At 39.3% G+C, this 15599-nt stretch overlaps 5 protein-coding genes across 7 annotated transcripts; 2 read left to right on the top strand and 3 right to left on the bottom strand.

The window, feature by feature from the left end:
- Positions 1 to 362: 362 nt before the first annotated feature.
- On the bottom strand, positions 363 to 3129 carry LOC117574880 (arrestin domain-containing protein 3). The gene is made up of 4 exons (XM_034258911.2): positions 2888 to 3129; positions 2495 to 2820; positions 1179 to 1827; positions 363 to 1107 (listed from the first exon to the last, which is right to left on the bottom strand). The coding sequence occupies exons 1-4, from the start codon at positions 2997 to 2999 to the stop codon at positions 737 to 739; spliced, it is 1458 nt and encodes a 485-aa protein (XP_034114802.2). The 5' UTR covers positions 3000 to 3129; the 3' UTR covers positions 363 to 736.
- A 1146-nt stretch (positions 3130 to 4275) lies between these two features.
- LOC117576177 (uncharacterized) lies at positions 4276 to 6118 on the bottom strand. Its single transcript, XM_034260761.2, has 3 exons — positions 5735 to 6118; positions 4902 to 5666; positions 4276 to 4833 (listed from the first exon to the last, which is right to left on the bottom strand). The coding sequence occupies exons 1-3, from the start codon at positions 5847 to 5849 to the stop codon at positions 4643 to 4645; spliced, it is 1071 nt and encodes a 356-aa protein (XP_034116652.2). The 5' UTR covers positions 5850 to 6118; the 3' UTR covers positions 4276 to 4642.
- Positions 6119 to 6602: 484 nt separating this feature from the next.
- On the bottom strand, positions 6603 to 12008 carry LOC117574825 (arrestin domain-containing protein 17). Of its 2 annotated transcripts, XM_034258795.2 has the most exons (6): positions 11714 to 12008; positions 11105 to 11617; positions 9751 to 10103; positions 8878 to 9688; positions 8631 to 8813; positions 6603 to 7616 (listed from the first exon to the last, which is right to left on the bottom strand). In XM_034258795.2, the coding sequence occupies exons 2-6, from the start codon at positions 11217 to 11219 to the stop codon at positions 7492 to 7494; spliced, it is 1587 nt and encodes a 528-aa protein (XP_034114686.2). In that variant the 5' UTR covers positions 11220 to 11617; positions 11714 to 12008; the 3' UTR covers positions 6603 to 7491. The 2 variants fall into 2 exon arrangements, with proteins under 2 accessions (XP_034114686.2, XP_034114687.2); XM_034258796.2 differs by having other exon boundaries at positions 8700 to 8813; positions 11105 to 12008.
- A 281-nt stretch (positions 12009 to 12289) lies between these two features.
- On the top strand, positions 12290 to 13334 carry LOC117574827 (pyridoxine/pyridoxamine 5'-phosphate oxidase). Of its 2 annotated transcripts, none has more exons than XM_034258798.2 (3): positions 12290 to 12398; positions 12468 to 12527; positions 12600 to 13334. In XM_034258798.2, coding segments are annotated over exons 1-3 (741 nt in total). In that variant the 5' UTR covers positions 12290 to 12397; the 3' UTR covers positions 13280 to 13334. The 2 variants fall into 2 exon arrangements, with proteins under 2 accessions (XP_034114689.1, XP_034114690.1); XM_034258799.2 differs by having other exon boundaries at positions 12302 to 12412.
- Positions 13335 to 13824: 490 nt separating this feature from the next.
- LOC117574826 (pyridoxine/pyridoxamine 5'-phosphate oxidase) lies at positions 13825 to 14815 on the top strand. The gene is made up of 2 exons (XM_034258797.2): positions 13825 to 14625; positions 14674 to 14815. The coding sequence occupies exons 1-2, from the start codon at positions 13918 to 13920 to the stop codon at positions 14737 to 14739; spliced, it is 774 nt and encodes a 257-aa protein (XP_034114688.2). The 5' UTR covers positions 13825 to 13917; the 3' UTR covers positions 14740 to 14815.
- Positions 14816 to 15599: the final 784 nt, after the last annotated feature.

The following is a 15599-nucleotide window of genomic DNA, read 5'->3' as shown; positions in this document are numbered from 1 at the left end:
TAAGCCGAAGCAAAAAATTTAATTGTTAAATTCCTCTTTTGACGGATGAGTAAAATTATTTTCCTTTTTATTCCATCGCGATGGATCGATGCATCGTCAGGGCAAATGGTTATCTTGCGATAAACAAATGTAGCCTAAAACCAATGTATACTGTGAATATTACGCTTACCACAAATTTAGTGAGTTGCACTTTGGTCGGGAGTTTTTAAACGCTCTACCCTTAGGGTAAAAGTATATTATAACTTTAGAGTCTTTTTCATGGAGTATATTTTAAGAATAACACCACACATTATTTTTCTTATTATTGAGTGGCGGATATCCCACAGTCTAGCATACTCGACCATAGTTTTATTGAACAAAATATTTAGAAAAATGTTGTTGTTATCTGGAGTGTATACATATTTATTGTCCAATTATGAACGCATAGTCGAGCTTAAATATATATAGATCTTATTCGTATTGGGTTTAAGTTGATTTATAATATATAGAATAATTTTTGTTAGTATTTTTCATGTAAAAAGCCATGGAATAATATGCTAAAAAATGTTTGTTTGGCACATAATAAGTTCGCTTTGATTAATTAATTAATTTTGGATGGCAGTAAAGTATAAATATGATCTATAATAAGACGGGCTATGATGTTCTCTAAAAATAGTTTGAATTCTTAGCTCTGAACACTTACAAATTTAGACGCTTACGTATAATACCACTAACTTTTCGTATAAGACACTTTCGTTTAGAATTGATGCTCATCCTGAGGCTGAAGAGGAGCCAATTCATGCACCTGAGCCATAACATCGAGCACCCTTAGTTGTTCCCCTGCCTCAGCCTCCTCCTCAACTTCGCCTTGCTCGGACAAAGGACCGCAGAGTGAGCCAAATGTATCCAGACTCCGACCAGTGTGATCGGTGTCCAGTGATCCATAGGAGCGATAGTGATGTATATCGATGCCGGAATCCTCCACACCCAAGCCATGAGCAGGCGCAGTGCCAATAAATGTGCTAAATCCCGGAAACTTTGGCAAATGGATGCGCTGCTGTCCAGAGGGTTGACTCGCCAGTGTCTGCTGGCTGCCACCCAAGGTGGCGAAGCTAAACGAAGGCGGCACTGCAATAATATGCCGAGTGAGTATACAAGTAATGTGAATCCATATTTATACATTCAAGTTCGTAACTCACAACAACTGTCATACGAGGGAGGCTCATCATCCTCCAGCACTTGATGTGTTTCATCTACTGCCGTTTCCGCCTCCTGTGCCGGCTCCTCGGCCACTGTCGCTGGTCGGGGCTGCACTCTCTCAATGAGGCGCTGTCGTTCCGGCGTAGGAGTCCGTCTTGCCGGCTGATGTGTTCGGATAACAGCCTGTAGTTGCTGCAGAGGCGTCGTGCCTATGACAATTGGAACAGACAGATCCGTGTCATAGTGAAAGTAGCCCGTTTTCAGTTTAACCTGCAGCGTGTAATGCAGAAACACAATGTAATTCGGATTGAGAGTGGAGCGCGGCGTATCCATGGGCACACAAATGCTCGACTCATAGATGCGCTTCGACAACCTCAAGGTTCGATCTGTTAAGAGTTCCTTGCAGAGTGTCTTCGTATAGAAATTCCTTTTCACCGGCTTGCGTGAGAGGAACACAAAGTGCTGTTTTATGGATACCTCTAGGCCAATGATATCATAGTGTGGTGACTGGTTGTCGATCTCCACACAGAATGGAACATCCTGGAGTGGAGTAAATCCAGAAGCTGGCAAAGCCAAGCTGGAACTTATTGGACCTGAGATACATGGCCAATGGCAGAGGTACTTGATGTTTTCATCCTTAACAGGCAGCTATGACAAGCATTTCACAAAGATAAAAGAGTCAAAAGTTGATTGTAATATTTTTAAAATCAATAATATCAATATATACTATTTTTTTGTATTTAGTATTATTAAAATTTGAAAATTTGCAAATTAATTTAAATTAGACACGAAAAACTTTCATATTTTATATTTTAGAAACTAAAAAGTGTATTCTTAAAACCACTAAAATATACCAAAAGCTTTATTTGATATATCTATCCACAACTACATATATGAAAATATTCCAAAGCGCATAAAATATACTACTTTATCACTCTACTCTACGGTTAAAAGCTATAACAACGATATTTTAATTCAACAAAGTGAATTTAAACACGTTCAATCAATAACTAAATAATTATAAAAATTGTATTAAAAACTGTATTATTTTAATGTTATATGCAATAAAAACTAAAGTTTTCAGATAAAAGTTGTAGAAGTTAATTAAAAAATTATTTTATACTCCAACAAAGGCGGTTTCAGTCGGGTCTATTTTGATTTGATTATCAATATGGTATAAATGTAGTAGTAGTACTATAAAAATATAACACTCGGTATATTACAGTATTTTTTCAGTATATTTTATGAATAATACCACAGTGTTTTACTTTTCTTGAGAATAGGTAGAATTTTGTTTTGTCAACATTGAACCTACCGCAAACTCCGAGTTGTAATTGAGATCCAGTGTTTGAACGACATTGATGGGCTTTCGAAAGACCTCATCAAAGCCCCAGGGCTTGTCGATGGTCAGCGAGATGTTGTAGGCAATATAACCATACGGTCCCTTACAGGTGCTGGGACAGTCGGGGGGAATGCGCAACGTCAGCACATAAATGTGGACGCCCGCACGGAAAAGTGAGTTGTCAAAGACATTGGTTCGCGTGTGTAGATATTGCTGGTGTCCCGAATAGTTCGATGTCTCGCTTTTGCCACTCATCGACCATTGCACCTTGGCCTCACCCTCGAGCGTTACGTAGACAGCTGCGAAGATGATATGTCATAGGATGGAATTGAGGAAGTGCTGCGATGCAAATGTGATTTGACCTACCATTCACACGCTTCACCTTGTCCGTGCGCAGCAATATTCGGCCACTGATGTACTCGCCGCTGTTGTAAATGGGATTGAGGCGATCCAGCTGGAAAACACAGGTGGTGGGCATGGCTGGGCGGAGAGTTGAAGAGCGAGTTTTGCTAATTATCAGTGTTAGTTCACATCATCAGAGCAAAATCAAACAGCAATATAGCACACAGAATAATGCAACAAAATTTCAAAACGAACTGAACTTTGGCACAGCCAGACGCGCACTGAGTTCCTTTGTTGTGCGTCTGTGCTTGGCTAAGTGCCTCTCGCTCTCGCACACGCATGTGCTCCCGCTCTGTCACACAGCATCCGGCAGGCTTTCGCTTTTGTCAACAGGGGCGGATGGAGGGCGCGAATCAATAACTTGGCGCCTTGCGTCTGTGTAACTGTCTACTGTCTGCTTCTGGTCTAATATTTCAAAGCGAAAACCTTCCCAAATGGAGCAATGCTTTGCTGCTTGGCCCTTTCAGTTTCTTTGTTCGCACTCAACATCCAACAACTACGTCGCCACGGGACAACGACGAGGTCAGCTCCGATTTTTTGTTCGTCTTGTTGTATTTTTTTTTTTTGCGTTTCTGTTTTTGGTCATAACCAAAGCCAAATTCAAGAGCAACAACAAGATGTCAACTTATATTTTTGGCGGCAATATACATAGCTCATGCTACTAAATTTTAATTTAAATGGTTCTCTATAACAATTTGCCGCTCCATTGATGCCACAAAATGTGGCGAAATAATTTTTAGTAACCAACTCTGAAGCATTCCCAATATCGTACGTTTTGAGGACCTCGATATTGGTGTCCCTGATGACCCACGCACTGTTTACTTAATTTCCCGCTCATAATTGAGCCAATGTCTTGAGGTTTGCCTTGACCCGTTCCACCGATACGGCTTCGGCATATCATTAGCAAAATTTGCAAATGGGTTGGGAATTGTTCGACGAAGCGTTAAGGCAATCTGCACTTGATTTGCTCTTTATTGAGAGAATATAGTAGTTTATTTATAGAATATAATTATTGGTTTATTCAATTTGATTGGAAAAAATACCCAAATTTAAGCAAAAGTTAATAATAACATGTCTATATTTCCTGTTAATTTATTATTTAGTATAAATTAGCTATAAAAAATTCATATAACCTTTTGCTATTATTATAACGTGAGATACGTTTCCCCATTTTCATAAATATGGAAATATTTTACTTCAAAATACCCGGACAAAAATTCCAACGATTTATTGTCGGTAATGGAACTGTGTAAATAACTTATAAAACACTCGTCGTAAGCAGATTATTCTTTTATCAACATACTTTATTTTTGTTGTCTTTAAGTTTCATTTACTTATTAGGAGTAAGCAGTATATAGAAGTAAGCTGTATATATGTATTATATATTTTTAATTAAACATAATTTTGTGTATACAAATTTATTTCATTAAAAACTGAAGAATTTCATTGTGTATTTCGAATTGAATCATAATTAATCAAGCATCATAATATAATTTGTTTTATGTATTTCGATTTGACGTTAATAAAAAAGATCACGCTTCGCTACCCAACAGAGTCGAATTAAATGCTTATTCTAAAGGCGGCACGTATGTAAATTCATTTGCCGATGTAATTTCTATATATAGTATTATTTTTATTGTTAATGTATTATTAATTTACATAAATGCGAGTACTCGTAATTTGTATTTAATTATCAACTGCAAGCTCGCAGTAAGTTAGTTAATTAGCGGGTAGCAAACGCTTATAGAAATATCGTAGAGCTATCCGCACGTACGATTGTTTCTTTTGGCGCCTCAGCAATTTCAGCTGCTCATTGTATTTGCCAGAGCTTGAGGGGACGAGTTCCCTGGAATAACTGTGGGGTAACAGTTGATTGATTGATGAAAGCAGCACTTCGTTTTCTGAGAGAGCTGCAAATTGAAATGAAGTGCAAAATTGTAAACAAATATTGAGATAACAAACAATTTAAGTGATTTACCAAAGTTTACAAAGCCAAGAGAAGACAAACTTATGTGAGTGTCGACAGGTGGCGCCACAGAGCCCACGAATACTGGCAATCGCAGAGGTTCGCTGCAGCTGCCTAAAGTTTCTAGGTAGTACGTGATCTCAATGAGATCCCCAGACCTTTGGCTCATTATGGGCGCAGTGAGAGGTAGATGCAGTGCATCCTCCAAACAAGAACTCTCATCGAGTATACGCACCACCTTCTTGAACTTGGCCACTGGTTGATGGCTCTCATATCTGATGCATTGACAGAGACGTGTCACTAGCTGAGAGCTTGACTTGGATGTCTCCAGCTGATATGCAACTCGCTGGCCTGGAACAAATACGCTTCGTGGTAAGCTAAGGCACAAAGTGGAAGATTCTGTTGTCGCAGGTCTCGGTTCAAGAAATTCAATGCGATTTCTGACCACTAATCGATGCTGGAAGCGTTTGGCTTGTTTGCTACGACGCTCGAGCGTCAACTGTAGCGAATAGTTGATCGAACCATGGGGTAAGCGACAACTGCCTGGAACTTCGTTGGGCAACTGGAATGTAAAGCTGCCCAGTTGCAGGCTGCCTGGTGGCAAGATCAATGAGTCGGCCAGCTGCTGCGTCTGCTCAATGTGTGTCTTAGTGGCGCCAAAATAAACCTGAGGGGGCTCCGTGGGTCCAGTGCTATCATTGTGCTCGATTTGTGGCAAGCATTTGTCTGCCTCTTGCCAGCTGGTTGTACTGACGCCCATCAACGTGATATGGACGCCTAAGGAGACGAGAGAGAGCAGCATAAGCCACGCTTCCAAAGATATTCGAATGTAAGTTTGAACTCACCTTCAACGTTCAACGGCTTCTTGATAATTGTCAGCATTAATGTGCCAGAAATTTGTTCGCCAGCGTAATAAACTGCTGATGAGCGCGACAAATTGAAGTGGCATTTGACAGGCATTGTTCTGCAAATTACAGGGTATGTGATGACAACCAACTATGAACTTTCGACACGCTATCACGCAAATGCCTCAGCAAACAAAAACACAAGTGCGAGCTGCTCGAGCGTCCGCATGCAAGTGTCAACGACAGCGAATCCGACAGCGACAGCAGTAACAACTGTTGCCAGTGACTTTGACAACATTTGCCTCAATTGTTTATGGGAATAATTTTGCGACTTTCGAGTTCTGTTTTCGGCCGCAATACAATGAGACACGATATAAAGATAATTTAAGTTTACAACTACGCCTAAGCCGGCTGAGATTTATATATACTTTTATCACTCTTATGATTATTTCTCCACCGATTAGCTGTAGTTGAATAAGGCATGTTGCATGTAGTACAAGTAGTAGCTACAACCTGTTGCGTTTGCCAACCTGAAAACGGCTGAACAAACTGGTTCTAATATTATTTTGAGCCTGCTGATTTGAAGAAGTATTTGCTGTAAGGCAGCAAGAGTGGACTAAAAGTTAGTTGAAAGTAAGGTTTTAGATATTACATTCATAATTTATTCCCTATAGTCGGTAAATCAATGTTGTTGGGTATACAAAAGCTAGCAAATACCCTACAATTTTGGGATTCTCCACCCGTGTTTCTAATCAATATCTATTTTTAATCTTGCACCCATCTACAAAAGCAATATTTACGCAGCAAAAAAAACTTGTTTCACTTACTTTTGTTCAAAAAAAATTATAATGAGACAATACCATTCAAATATTTTTGGTATAAGTATTATATATACGAGAATGTATATATATTGCTCCTTTTTGGTTTATTTTGAATTAATTGAAGACAGAGTATTCTTAAGAGTATTTCTGGTTAGACTGGTTTCAAATTAGAGGAAGTACACATGAGTTCACAATTATATGTCAATAGAAGAAAGACAACTAAAGTATAAATTTAAAGTTGCACATAGTTTGATATCAGTTAAAAATCGAATACGGAAATGTACACATTATAGTCAGGGTATAAATTGTCCATAAAATTCAATTAGTACAAGTATTGAACTAAACGCAAAGATTCTTAGTTTTTCATTATTTTGGCTAATTTTAGAGTATTGTGTAAATTTTTCATAGACATTGTAAACATTGAAAATGTTAAGTTTTTCTTTTGGTAAAATTGTGCAAATTGTCTTATATTTGCTTAAGCCTAAACGGTTTACTAAGTATGCATTAACTACCTTTATTTATTTATGTATAATAAGTACTAGTATGTATCATATGCTGCCAGTGCAATTGGGTTAACAAAATTTATAGAAATTATGGATAGTTCTTAAGAGAAAAGCGATTGGATAAATAAAATTTTTAGAAATTTCAGAAATGGATAGAAATTATTACAAACAAAATGAAGTTTAAGATTTAAGATAGATTTTGATTAGTTTATACGCTCTACTTGGTGAATATGTCTAAGCTTTTCTTGCAAAATATATATATTATTTGGTTTATAAACCTTTTGTCAATCAAAATTGTTTCACATCAGACTTAAAAGCTAATTTCGCGCAATGATTTCTCAAACGTGTTTAGATTATTTTTGATTTTGATTAAATATGTAATTGTTGTTCTTGTTTTTGTTGTTGTTGTTGTTGTTGCAGCCATTAATCTCCGTTATTTCTTTTCGTAATTTGGTAAACTAGTTCTTCCTTGGGCATTTGCATCTTCATCTGTAGCCAACACCGTTTCCTGCTGCACTGCGAAGCAAAATTGCGTTCTGGATTCACTGTAGAGCGTCTCTGCGTTGATTAAGTCGATTGAAGTTTATGGACGGTGCAAAATGTTGCATGTTGCATGTTTAGGGAGGGGCGGTAACAAGAGAATAAATTTCCAGTTTAAGTATATTTGTTAAACCCTTTGGTTTGGCTTAATTATTAAAAGTAATTATTCAGAAAAATGCAAACAGTAATTGAAATTGAAGTTGAATAAAGCTCAAACATACTCTTATTTCATTAATATTATTAAAAATAACTTAATTGCTAAATGCGTTAAGCCATCTGGCGGAATTTTTAAAATGTTAAGAATATCTCATTATCTTAGGTTTGAATATAATAATTTAGAAAATATTAATGAATAAAATCAACAATCAGAGCACAACATACATACAATTTGTTTTATATACGATTAAATGTTCTTTTTAATACAGTAAATATAATATTAATATTATAACGTGCATGTAATGATTAATTTTAAGGAATAAAGATTACTCTAAATTGTGTGTCAAGTGTTAAGCACAAATCGGGATACTTTTATCAGAAAGCGGAACGCACGAAACCGTTAAAAATATTTTGTTAGGATGTTATTTTGTATCCAAATACTCTCATTTTATCCTATCAAAATGTAACTGGAAACATTTTAAAGAACAAAATTAGACGTACGTGGAGAAACAAGATATAATTTTTAAATGCAGACAACGGAATTTAGATTTTTGGTAAATATTCATACTATTATTTTGCTTTTATAAATAATATTTATCAATCGGACAGTGGAAAAGCACAATTATCGCCACGATTTTCAAACTTAAGACTTGTCAGTTTTTAATTATAAAAAGTTTTGTCTAACTACTTGAACATGAATGGAATAAAAGAAAAGAATTGGAATAAAATGCCACTCAGCCATTCAATTATATTGCTATGCTTTTGCAATTTGTTTTTGTTATTCTTTGTGTTTTTTGTTTTGTTCTGTTTTTCATTTTTTTTTTTTTGTAACAATTTTTGAGTTTTATGTGTCGGATTCAGTGGAATCATCACTACCGGGCGGTATGGTCGGTGTCTCATAATCGTAATAGACCGGGTAACGCGGTTTAAAGGGCTCACGCTCACTTGTTACATCGCCCTGAGCAGACATAATGCTGCTCATGCTAACATTTGTCAAAAATTCGATATCATCGCTGAATTTCTCGCTCAGAGCCATGGCATCTTCATACGAGGGCGGCACTGTGAATTGTCGTTTAATTAGTTCGAATTAAGATTCTAAATTCGTAATTCGTAATTCTCTTACTCATGGGTATATAGTCTGGCGGATTATCGCTGTCGCTGGTCACTAATATCGCTGGCATGGCCAAGGGCCTCAGGGCGGCAGTTGTTGGCGTTGTTGATGAATGGGGACTTGTTGATAACGGCAGTGTTGCACCTTCACCCAATGCGTTTTGCGTTGCCAGTGTTGTTGCGGTTGTTGCTGTTGTTGTTGTTGATTGATTGTTGTTGATGTTGTTGTTATTGGTACTTAAGCGCTGCTGGTCTGGTACGGAATTACGATCACGCTGCCGTTGGGTTTGCTGCGTTGACATTTGAAAATTTTGACTAACTACTTGGTGCTGCTGCTGCTGGCGATTGAATCGCAGCATAGCCTCGGGTCCATCCATGATGGGTATGCTGCCAATGGTCAGCGGAATTTTTAGTTTCAGCTTCCAATGAAACTCCGTTGGATTCACAATTATCTTAATCGAATAGTTAACGCTAATGGGACATGTCGGCTTCACCGAGGTAGGCGGTATCGAAGGCAGATCCAAGTAGCCTCGATACACCTTTCTCGACCAGCGTAACACATTGCCGAACTGTTTTAAAGCTATCAGATGCTTATCATAGCGATACTCATGCTGCGGATCATGCGATTCATAGCTAACCTCCTGCTTCAGTTTCACCTCGCACTCGGTTATGTCAATCGACGACTCGTTGTTGATATAAAGCACAAAGTGTATCTTTTGGCCGGGTGCATAGCCGCAGTAGGGAGTTGAGAACTTCACCGTCAGCGGTCCTGTTGGGCAGCAAAAGCTCCAGAATCGCTTACGATCAAGTATCTCTAACGGCACCTAAAGAATAAATTATTATTATATAAGTTGAATTGGTATTTGTGTGTTTTTTGGTAACTCACTCTATAAATGGCATCGGCATTCAGGTCGAGCGGTTGTATCACGGTAAATGGCAGCTTGAACACTTTCGGATAGCGACCCGATCGTTCAATTGTCGTTATGATCTCGTAGTGTATTTGACCGTACTTGCCATCAAAGGATGTGGGCAAATTATCTGGCAGTATGACATGAAACGTATACGAGTACTCGCCAGCCAGCCAGTCGATGCAGGAGTTGCCGGCACACGAGCCAAGCACATACGATCGCGATGACAGATACGATCGATAGGCACGGCACATGGCGCGTTCGCTGTCCCGCGGATATCCCTTTTTTATCCAGCGTATCTTGGCATACCCGCTGACGGTGACATGAATGCCTAATGGGAAGAGGAATTATCAATTTTGTGAATTTTGTTTGATAAATTTATGAAATAATAAGAATGCAAGTTAAATAGTGGAGGAGGGATTTCATTAAATTTCTCTTATTCACTTTTCAGTAATTTAATTCACATTTTCTCATGTATAATTCAAGAAAGAAATAACACTAATGCAAGACTGCAGTACTTTCCAAAGATAAATTTAATTCACTTAAAATTATATTCTCATCCCAAAAGTATGTAATAGATAATTATAATTATACATCGTTTATACGAGTCAAAAACTTGCATGTACACTCTACTCTGGCATTAAAACTATAATAGTTGTTTTGCTTTACTATGCGCATTGGGACTCTCGTCCCCCCTTACGTCCCGAACTAATCAAGCGAAAAGCAACGGCAAAACTTATAGCTTTAAAATTAAAATGCACTGCACACGGACAACTTTATCGTCGTCAACATCATCATCATCATCCGCATTAGCAGTAGCAGGGACAAAAAACAAGCAATACAAAAATGGATTGCACTTACCACGCCTTTAACGAGTTCATGGATAAATAAAAATGGCGGCATGCCAAAACAGACGCCACATAAAGTGAATGGCAACAACAACAACAACAACAACAGCGGCAATGGCAGAATGAAAATAAAAGAGCAATAGAGCTGTGCAGCTGGCTCGGTAAACAACTGTAACGAGCTGGTCAACTCAGCTGGGACATGCGACAGGCAACAATTAATTGCTAAGCACATTCAAAATGGCGACAATTATTTGGAGGTTAGGTTTTGCACTTGCAAAGGTTTGCGGCGTATTATTGCTGCCTGCCACTTGCCATTTGCCACAGATAGAGTACACTTTAATAACGACAACAGACGCGTGTCCTTCGGGTATATTCAAATGTACTTTATAAAGCAAATGTAAGCTGAACAAGTCACTCAACAATATTACTCATACACCCACCGTGTTTGTTTGTGAGTCATGGCGACGCTTTTTGCTGTACTTACCTTTAATGCGCTTGGTCGCATCGACGCTAAGATCAACAACGCCAGATAGTTCCTGTCCGGCATAGTAGACACCTTGTGGATTATTATCAAATGATATAAGGCACTCAATGGGCATATATTGCTATATTCTTTTCGTATGTACTATGTGTGTGTGTCTGTGGCTGTGTGACGCGTCTGTGTCTTTCTGAGTGTAAGTGTGTATATTTATGTGTTATTCTGCTGTTTTTGTTTTTTGTTGTTGTACTGTGCTAAAATCAGGCCACAGTTGTAAAATATCACGGTATTTTGTTTGTTATGGTTTTCCAATTCGAATTCAAATTGAAATTGTTAAATATTTAGTTGCCTATCAAGCCATTTGCATTTCTTCGTTTTTGTTTTTGCTGCTGCACTGCATTTTTTCACTCCCCTGCCGCATACAACACACATGCAGCTAATGTCTGCAACACTTTTTTCACTACTACGCTGAAAAATTGCCAAACGCTTTTGCTTTTCCTTTTTACCAGCGACGACGACCTAAAAAAAATATTGTATATTCAAGCTTTTCTCGTGTGCGCTGCGTTGCGTTCTCGTTCTCTTTCTCGCTCTCGTGCTCGTTCCTTGTCAACCTACTTTGCCTACTTTTGCAAAAATCGCAATACCGTTATACGCACGCACGCACGCACGCACCGTCAGACAACAATAGCAATGCTGTAGCTATAAATAACTGTAGTTTTATCAAGCCAGGTATTTGAACTTTTTGCTTCTTCGCCTTGCCACGGCATAGAGATTATTTTTATATTATTAATTAATTAATGTGTGTATGCCCGCTTCAGTCTTTCTCTATAATTTCTCGCTTGCGCTCCGCTCTCGATTCAATTCGCTTTGCTTTCGCACACGTCCAGCAGCCGCTCGTGTTGAATTTGGTCTAAATTTCTCTCAGCTTGCATTTCAGGAAGCCGCCGAAACGGCGAATCCCGACGACAACAGCGAAGCAGCAACAAGGACATCGTCAAATTGGGCATTACCAGAATTTGCATCTGGTAACACTTCACAAATTTGTTGGTATTTTCAGAAAATGTGTGTAAAACGCGCAATTTTTTGAATTGTCTTTTCTCTAGAGCTTTTCGAAGCAAAATACTGCTTGCAGTATAAAGTGTGGCCATTTGTTTGCGAGTTAAGCTGTTACTCAACAGTTGAGCATTTAGAATTTTAGTGGCAACTCTGTCGAAAACAGATGTTTTGCTTTATCTGAAATCAGAGATTGGAATAAATAAACAAAATTCTTGATTTCAAAAGTTAATTTGACCTTCAACAAGTGCGTTGCAGTTGGTAACAACTGATAAATACACTGATAACTTGACTAATCGCACACTCTAAAATACAGTGAGACTTTTACAAATTGTGCGCAAGATGAGCGAGGCGGCTTCCATCGAACAACTTTCCGGTAAGAAATTGAAATTCCACATAAACATTGACAAATTGTATATATTACTATTTGTATTTATATATATATTAGCGCTACGCATGAAGTATCATGAACGCAAAAATGCGTTTCTCGAGCAAGACATCAAGGTTAAGGATCCGTTCTGTGTATTTCGCGACTGGTTAAGCGACGCTCTCAACACTAAGGAGATTCTGGAGCCTAACGCAGCCGCCTTGGCCACTGTGGATGCGGAGGGCAAGCCATCTAATCGTTTTGTGCTGGTCAAGGAAGCCACAGCCGAGGGCTTCACCTTCTTCACAAACTACGGAAGTCGCAAGGCTGACGAGATTGCTGCCAATCCAAATGTTGCAATTGCCATTTATTGGATGCCACTGCGTCGCAGCGTTCGCATTGAGGGCGTGGCCGAAAAGATACCACACGCTGCATCCCTCAAATACTTTCATGAACGCCCACGTGCAAGTCAAATTGGTGCTGCGGCCAGTCCACAAAGTCAACGCATTCCTTCACGCAGCCACCTCGACGAGATTGAGTGCAGCATCAAAGCCAAACTGGGCCCCGATGGTGAGGTGCCGCTGCCCAATTGGGGTGGCTATCTAGTGAAGCCGCATCTCATAGAGTTCTGGCAAGGACAAACAGATCGCTTGCACGATCGGATTCGCTTTCGACGTGGCCCCAACGTCGAGTCAGAGATCGATGGCCAGCTGGTTCATGGCGGCGAGAATGGTTGGGTCTATGAACGACTAGCGCCTTAAGCGACTTGGTGATAGCAATTGCAATGTCTTCCAAAATAATATACTTAAAGTAAACAGTGTTGCCAGGTGATAGTAATACTACATATAGTACATTATGAATTGTATTGAAGTTAATTAAACAGCTTGTTATTAATCTGAAAGAGTGGTGAAATGTATTTCTCTAGAAAATTTAATATTTCTTACAATCAAATACGCATTCTACAGATACGTTAAGATTTAATTATCTCTTATCTATCACTTAAAAAATTACAAGAGTTTCTATCTATTGTGTTTTTTGCCAACTGATGATGTTTGTGTGAGAGAGTTATGACCATTAAAAAAATTATTTAAACTGCTTAATCTCAAAAAAACAAGATCAGTAAAAACTGATTGTTTAGATAAAATTATCGTAGATTTATTTAATTCCAGTGGTTAAAATTGACTGTCTTAAGCTACTCCATCTTTCACAATAGTAAGATGGTTATATCTGATCTTTAAATTTAAACTTTATGGTAATCTGTGAGGGAAATCAAAGAGTAGAAAACTCATTCTTGAGATTCGTCGTGTTACTTCTTCCCAACATGTCAACAAAATTGAAAAATGTTTAAAATTCTATATCTTTAGGCATGTGAATACCGAATTGGGAATATAAAAATTGCATGAATCGTATGCCTGTTTTAAAGCAGCGGCTGCGAGTTGTCGCACTCCTGAACAGTTTGCTCCCATCCCGTAGCCAACCACAGCAGCTGCAACCGCAAGTAAGAGCACTACCTGAATCGGAGTTGGATGTGGAGACTCATCAGGCCATCAGGGAGCCATATTCGATATTGCAGAGTTGGCTCTTTGCCGCACAACACCACACCTCGCATTGCAAGTCACGTGTGGCATGCTTGGCCACTGTGGATGCCACGGGGCAGCCCGTCACGCGGCTGACCAACGTCGAACAGATTAATCCATCGGGCATTACATTCTATACGGCGTTGGGTAGTCGACAGGCGGGCGAAATATCCACAAATCCGCATGTATCTTTGCATTTCCATTGGCCAGAAATGGAGCGTAGCGTTCATATCGCTGGCATCGCGAGTCGAGTATCAGCTCTTCAGGCACAGCATCAGTTCTGGAAATATCCTCGGCACGTGCAGCTCAGCATGAGTGGCATTCAAGAGTCAAATAAAGATGTGTCTATCTACAACAAGATCAAGCAGCTGTTCAGCACTTGGTTCACCATTGAGGAGGAGCCTCTGCCGGCACCTAGAAATTGGGGTGGCTTCCAGCTGAAGCCGACGCTCTACGAGTTTTTTGATAGCACCCGTGGCATCCCATACACACGATGTATGCGGTTTAGACGCTGTCTGGCCATGCCAAGGGTGAGTTAATAATATTTTCGACCAAATACAACTTGTGTATCCTTGCAGGGCATGAGGAATCGCAGACTGAATGCAGATTGCTATGACTGGATCTTCGAAAACTGCTTTAACTAAGGTTAATGGAAAGGGTCTCTGAAAATTAATTTTTTTATGTAATCTAATTAAATTATATTGTGAATGCATACGCTCATTTTCCATTTGCGTTCTTTCCATGCTACTGTCTTGCATTCTACCATAAGTTATGAGTGGCAGCGCTTCTTTCTGATACGCAGACCTGTACCGTTTTTAACAGGGTGGCAACACTAGCCACTAAAAGATGGATCAACGAGCAGCACAAATAATACAAGACCTAAATAAATTTGAAAAACAAAAGCGAAAGAAAAGCACTAGGCGCAAAGACGTGGAGCAGGCGGGACTCCTCTTGGATAACAACTGCAGCCATGCGTAAAAAGTAATGCCCGGCGGAATGTGTAAACGAGGAGGACAACAACAAAGCGTATAAGCAGAGGCAAGTGCACAGTGTAAGGTAAATAATGAAAGCCAACTCAAAGCGCAACACCGGAAAAGTGAATAAGGAAAAAGAAAAAGCTTCGTCAACAAGGACTTGTTGGTCACCCCAGCCACCATTTCTTCTTTGAAATGTTTGACGCGCTCTTTCTTTGTCTCTCTCGCCAGCGCGTATCGGCTTTGGTTTTCTGTTATCTTTGTTGTCATCCTCCGCTTTGCATGTCATTCTAATTGCGCGTTTTTTGTTTTGCTCGCATCATTTGCATCTGACGAGAGCTTCGGCTTGACGGTTGCTTTTTAGGCCTCTCGCCGCTATTTGTGCGAGCGAAAAGGCAGCAATGAGAGGGAGAGATAGAGAGAGTTGCCGGGGCTGAGAGCTGCTTTCGTTCGAGAAAGCTCCAAACAGGGCAGAGAGTAAAAAAACTTGTTGGTTAAAGGCTAACCAATTTGTATTGTGCTCTCACTGA

The sequence above is a fragment of the Drosophila albomicans genome, chromosome 2R, assembly GCF_009650485.2.
Source record: "Drosophila albomicans strain 15112-1751.03 chromosome 2R, ASM965048v2, whole genome shotgun sequence".
Classification (NCBI taxonomy): domain Eukaryota; kingdom Metazoa; phylum Arthropoda; class Insecta; order Diptera; family Drosophilidae; genus Drosophila; species Drosophila albomicans.
Note: the sequence above shows the minus strand (reverse complement) of the source record. Positions and strands in the feature narration are given on the sequence as shown.